General features: G+C 48.2%; 1 protein-coding gene across 1 annotated transcript; it reads right to left on the bottom strand.

Annotated features, from left to right (window-relative positions):
- Positions 1 to 66: 66 nt before the first annotated feature.
- LOC141372216 (NBPF family member NBPF6-like) lies at positions 67 to 6281 on the bottom strand (the record flags this gene model as incomplete). The annotated part of the gene is made up of 7 exons (XM_073890726.1): positions 67 to 242; positions 1019 to 1070; positions 1882 to 2096; positions 2910 to 2961; positions 3966 to 4180; positions 4999 to 5050; positions 6067 to 6281. Coding segments are annotated over 7 exons (977 nt in total), but the record flags the coding sequence as incomplete, so codon positions are not given.
- Positions 6282 to 6562: the final 281 nt, after the last annotated feature.

The following is a 6562-nucleotide window of genomic DNA, read 5'->3' as shown; positions in this document are numbered from 1 at the left end:
CAAAGAACAGGAGATCTTTGTGGGTGTCCAGGTGGAGCTTGATCACCCAGACAATGCAGTACTCACTGGTCACTTTCAGAGAGGAACAGACTTCCAGTTCCTCAGGTAGGAAGATGGCGGCCCTCCTGTAAGGCCAGTAGGAGTCAGACAGGTCGGGAAGAACTGAGTATGTCAAGTAGTGTTCGTCCTGAGAGTCCGTTGAGACGTCCTGCTGTACCACCTCTACCAGCTGTCTACTGAGCCTGCAGTGTAGGGACAACTGAAGATTAACCTAAGAGGGATCTGAAATCATATGTCCTGTCAGGCTTTGATGCAAGGTGGAAAGGAGTGGTCAAGAAAGCAAAGAAGGGAAGGACCCATTAAAAAGAGAAACAATTCTTGTTTTTGTGGGACACGTGTTTCGCACAGGGGCAGCTGTTCGAAAGGAAAATAAGTGCTCGTGCACGGTCCAAATAGCAGCTTCTGACGAAAGAGACTGAATTATCTCTGTGCCGTCCACTTATGACTCATAACACACAGAGTCCCGCGATGGTGGCCTTCCCCCTTCCATGCAAATGGTGTTGAGTTCTGCATGTAGGGGCCAAGCACGGGCAGCTCTGGGGGCAGTGGACTGTCACAGAAATCTCATGCCAGGAAGCCCTCTTTCTCTCAACCTTGTGGCATGACAGAACATGTTTGTCTACTTGCTATGATATTTTCATGTTATGAACACATGTCAACATGCGAAATCTAACAGACAGAGAGCAGATGTGCATGGCTCTCTAAAGCACACAAGAATGAGCAAGCCACAGTGGTCCCTGTGACATATTCGTTCAGCCGGGTCCGCGGATTGTGGGTTACTCAACTCCAGTAGTCATTAAGGAATGGGAAGCAATCCCAGTACAACGGTGAAGACAGAGAACATTGTGAAACTGGTAATTTGTCATTGACTGCATGGATAATACCGTGCTCTTCAGCACTTTCTGCTTTTCCCCGGGTGCTACTTTTGAATCCCCAGCCCCCGAGTGTCCAAAATTACCTGGGGGCAGCTGGCTCTTGTCCTCCTAGACCCTCCTGATCAGTTCGGTCTTCTGCAAATAATGAAGAGAAAGAATTACATTAAGCACATTCCCCTTCACAGATGCCCACTCCTATATCCTGCATAGCACAGGACAGAAATATAAGCACAACAATACCAGGCAACTGTGAGAATAATCATCCAGGAGTGCTTAGGTTGGGCCTCGTAGGCAAAAATTGGGATGGTTCTCTTGAGTCATTAAACCAATGTCCCTGATAAAACAAGCCATCCTCACAGCATCCTAAATCTTGAGTCTAGGCAAACAAACCTATTCTGTTTCCCAGAGATCCTCGGAACTCCCTGGCTGCATCCTAGAGGGTTGCTGCAATATTCAGGCTTTTCCTATCTGAAATTCCAACAGGTGAATGGTTTAGAGGAATCAGCCATTCAGATTAAACCAATGAATGGATTCTACACGCCATCAAATCAGAACAATCTTGAAAGCTACAAAGAAACAGGGGCCATTCATGGAGTAGGGAAGTTTCAGGACCCTGCCTTGCTCCAGAGAAACATACACTGTCCCATAGCAGTGGTCCAGTTCGGGTTCTCAGCTGACTTGAGATGAGATAAGACAAATGAAGACATAGATGAAGTGAAGAGCGTGAACCAGGGGAGTGCCATCTCCAAAGATATAGAAAAGGCTGCCAACAGGCTTGGCAGGCATCCAAATTCAGGGGTATGGTTCAAGAATGGAAATTAGAGCCTTGCAAGAGAGGACAAGAGCTGAATTCAAAATTAGGAGGTCTGGCAGTGACCTCCTGGGCCTGGGCTGGAGAGGTGTATGAGTCTGGCAGGGTGTGAGGAACAAGGAATATGGACACCACCTGGGGGACCACGTGGAGTTATAGCCCCTTTGGAATGGGAGCATTCATTGGCCATATCCACAGTAGACCCAAATTCCTGTTCATCAAACAGGAATTTGCCATCACGGTAAGACTGGCCGCTGTCACGCCTTTCTTGCACAGTTGAAGGAGTCAAAACACATTCATCCACTGTGTCCTGTAGGAATTCCTTCTTTTCAACATCCTGGGGCTCCATGCTATGCCGGGGGAGACAACAATGATAGAAGATCAAACCAGGAGGATCAGACATGGTGGCTTCCTACCTGGTGATGATGGGAGTGATAGCAAGTGGTCACAGAAAACAATGTGGCTGTCCCCTTGGAGGGAAAAAAATATCCCCCTATATAAGGAGCAGAGTGTGGCCTCCGATAAGAGGAGCAGTGGGAGACAGAGCAGGAGATACTCTGTGCACTGGTCTCATATCCAGGTGATGGAGGAGGAGACTAAACCCTCCCTGTCATACTCATGTCATAATTATGACTCCCAGCACACAGAGGGAATCAAAACAAGTGGCTTCAACCCTTCTGCATACGTTGCATTGACTATTACATGCAGTGTCCAAGTGACTAAATTTCCTGAGGCTTTACTGCCTCTCAGACATTCTGACTCCAAGGAACATTTTCTCAATATTTTGATGGGACATGCATTTATTCTTCAATTTCCTCTCTTGCTATCCAAAATCCTCCAACATGATGATGTCAAACAGGCACAAAGCTAATACGCATCTCACGTTGGTTTTAACCACACAGGAGACAACAGCTGATTACCGGAATCCCTGGGTTTGGTGAATTCATGTGTGTCCACTCTCTGTAGGTTATTCAACATGAAAGGGAGTAAGAAAGTGACACCTACACAACTACCACATGAAAATAGATGACATGGTTAAAGGGCATATTCTGCTATTGACTGAATGGATGGAATAGTTCTAGGCAGCACTTTCTCTCTATCCCTGGATGTGAGGTCTCCAGAGGTCACGAGGAAAATTCATAGTCCACAGTCTTCAGACTTACCTGGGGCACATTGGCTGTTGTCCATTTCCTTCCCTACGATCATCTTGACTTTCTGAAAATCAGTTCCAAGACAGCAGGTCACACTAAGGAAATCACACTTCCCATATTACCAACACAGTGACCACCCACACTGCAAGGACATTATGATTCTCAGGGCAGGACCCTAGTGTTCTGGCAGGGATATTCCAGGATGGCCAAGGTTAAGTCTTACGAGCAGTGCACAGGACTGCTCCCTGACCTGCTGCAGAAATTCACTTTCTTCTCCCCCACAAATTATCCCAATATCCTCCTCTGATGGGAGTCTGTAAAAAGAGTTCCTAGTATATTTTCCCCAGAGGTCCTGCGGAGGAGTCCAAGCAACTTCTTAAAGTGTTGCTGCAAAATGGGGTTATTCCATGACATACCATGGCTCTTGATGCTTCCCAGGAATTTATACTTGAGACTAGACTAATGAATCAGCTGTAGAAACCCTCAAATCAAAAAGAATCCTTGGTGTTCTACTGACACAAAAGCCATTTGTGGTCTGAGTGATGCCAGAGCCCAGCTTGGCTTCATAGGAACATACAGGCAAGGTAATGACACAGTTGTTTTCAGATGACCACTTGGCTAAGTTGAACCAACATAGAGAAGATAGTGTCTGAGCCTGAAGCAGTGAAACCAGGGAAAGCACCTTTCCTGATATGCAGGTATGTGAACCAACAACATTGGACGGGTCTAGGACCTCGAGGGATATTGATCCTAAAGAGAAAGTATCATTGCATGGAACAAAAGACAGTTGATCCAAGTAGGGTATCTGACAAGCCTTTGTGGATGTCCTACTGAGGTGGGTAGAGCTTGTCACCCATGACATAGGTGCAATGGCCTGACACGGGGGCCGGGTTGACAGAGGCATGGCCCCTTCCTAGGATGGTTGAAGGCTCCCTGACCCACCTGATGTCTGTGTCTCCGCATCCATTATGTCCTGATTTAAAGCAATGTGTGTCTGTAATGCCCGTGTATACAGATGACCTTCCTCAGTGTAGACAAGGTGTGCAGAACAAACAACGTGGACACTACCTGGGGGACCACGTGACGTTTCATCCCCTTGGGTGTGGGAGCATTCACAGGCTAAATCCAGAGCAGAGCTGAATTCCTGTTCATCTAATGGGAATTCACCAGCACTGTAGGACTGGTCGTTGTCACACTCTTCTTGCAGAGTTGAAGGAGTCAAAACACACTCATCCACTGTGTCCTGTAGGACTTCCTTCTTTTCAACTTGCTGCTGCTCCATGCTGTGCCGGGTAGGACAGGAATGACAGGAGATCAAACCAGGAGGATCAGACACTGTGGCTTCCTAGCTGGTTTGGATGGGAGTTATATGGAGTGGTCACAAGAGGCACAGGGCCACCGGCTGGAGAGGGAACAAGCACTCCATCCTACAAGAGGCAGAGTGTGGCTGCCCGGGGCTGGGAGAGCAGCAGCTGATCCTCAGAGCACTGGCCAGAGAAGCACTGACTAGGAATGAGACTCCACCCTCCCAGCAGGATGCGGTCACAACAAGAAGCACAGTGGAGACCAGACCAGGGGCAACGACCCCGTGCCTGAGTCAGGGTGATTTTAACATAGATTGGTCAATTACTTACAGCTCTGGAGTACCTGCAGACTGCAGAAATGTGTGCCTTCTAGGCACCTTGTCATTAATAGTGTCACATGTCACCCCAAGTTTTTGGAGTTTGGTTAGGTACTTCTCTTGGTGTTTAATTTTGCTAGTTGTCTGTTTACCAATTCTTTGGTTAGTTACCTTCCTACCAAGGACCTTAGAGAACTGTGTAGGAAGTAGATATGCATCTCCTCCCAGTGTCCATTTACAGGAAAGAATGGGCATTTTTGTCCCCACGGCGAATCCTAAGGCTGGTGAATTCATCTCGGTCTTACAACACCACAGAGACAACAGACAACCAAGTAAACAGGGCCATCCTTTGGGGACCATCTGCAGTTTTGCTTAACCTTGCATCTGACATCTGTCACTCTCTTGACCTCACTTACTTACTTTCTGAGACCCTGTCCATTTTGACCCACACATTATTGGTTCCAGAATTTTCATTGTCACCTGGGAGTGAGGGTTTCTTGTTCTTCTTCATCCTCCTCATCCTCATAATTTTCTGCAAATAAATTCAGAAATGTCCCATCAGCTATTTCACACATCACCACTATAAACACAGTGGCTTTTATGGCCCTTGAGACCTAAGGGTCTATGCATGACTAGGTATTCTACTGAGTTTAGGGCACTGTCTTTAAGAACTGCTGTGGCATGGATTTCTGATGCATCAGGCAATGTGTCTCTGATTCTGAGGACCAGCATCACTGAACCTGGGCAACACGTTCTACCGTCCCTTGTTGTCCGAATCAGGGGATGCTTGTCAGCTTGATTTCTGCCACCGTGTCTTGCAGCGTGCCCCAGGTCCAAGCTCTCTGTGGGTTCACCCCTCTCACATAGAGCCTCCTCCTTGCCCTCACGACAGGACAACCACCCTGTCCCATATCCCTCCACCGGGGACTTCATGGGTCCCCACGTGGGCTTCAGTGTTATCAAGTGGACATCCGTCTATGAAAAGTGGTTCTGTCTAAACAGCACTCCCACCTCCAAGTCCTACTGCATCAAGGATCTCATCCAACTCCACACAGTCAGGAGCATTATTTTTTCCTGAAGTGCATTCATGAACTTTCCCTATCTGATCACTATAGTATCAACACGTTATTTGATATACTTTCCAGATGAGGAGACAGATATGGAGAAAGAAAAACTCATATTCTCACCCACAGTTAATACAGACCGCGCTGAATCTGGGAACCTCCCACTTAGTGCAGGGATTCTTGCATACTAACAAACATCCTCCTGTCACATTTTGTACTCTGGGCTCAAACATTGGTGGAAGCTGCCTCCTGCCCCAAAGGCTGCATTCCCTCAGGGAGGAAGCAGACACGTGGAGCACTATTACCTCCACACTGTGCATTTCTGCTCTCTGTCACCACCTTCCAGTCCTGGTTCTCTCATGGCCCCACTTGCGATGGGGAACCCAGGAGGGCTGCTGCACACGGCATGAGGCCAGGCGGGGAGTCTCTTGTGAGCCCAGGGCCTTGGCACAGCTCCGGGCATCAGGGCCGGTGGCCGCCTTACCTGGGCTGAGCTTTCGGGCAAGGCACTTGGCCAGCCTGCGCCCCTCAGCCAGTTGCTCTTGGAAGCCCTGCCCTTGGGAATGCTCAGGGTCATCATGGGTGAGGAGGTCCTCGAGGTGCTTATTGAGCAGTTGGGAAACGTCTGTCCCTTTCCGTAACTTCTGATACAAACGGGTCAGCTCTTTAGCCTGTTCTTTAATGAGGGTATGACATAGCCTAAGGCAGGGCAGAGAGAAAATTTTAAAATGCAAAGAGTTGAACAAGAGACAATAAGAGCTTTCGTGATGATTTCTGGCAGAATTTCCCCCATGGAGCCGTGAGCCCCCGCACATCCCTTGCATCTTTTCCTTCTGTAAACAGAGCCAGGGGTTCTCCTAAGCACACGCCAGAGAGATGTCCCTTCAGCTGCTCACTTCGGGGACACCCGTTTCCCTGGAAAACTACATATAGCACAGCGTGCAGTGAAAGGACACAGCGCCAGACGCAGAAGCGTGTCC

Source organism: Callorhinus ursinus, unplaced genomic scaffold (assembly GCF_003265705.2).
Source record: "Callorhinus ursinus isolate GAN/ISIS: 27379988/994484 unplaced genomic scaffold, GSC_fseal_2.0 scaffold2756, whole genome shotgun sequence".
NCBI lineage: Eukaryota > Metazoa > Chordata > Mammalia > Carnivora > Otariidae > Callorhinus > Callorhinus ursinus.
The sequence above is the reverse complement of the archived record's forward strand: the minus strand, read 5'-3'. Positions and strand labels throughout refer to the sequence as shown.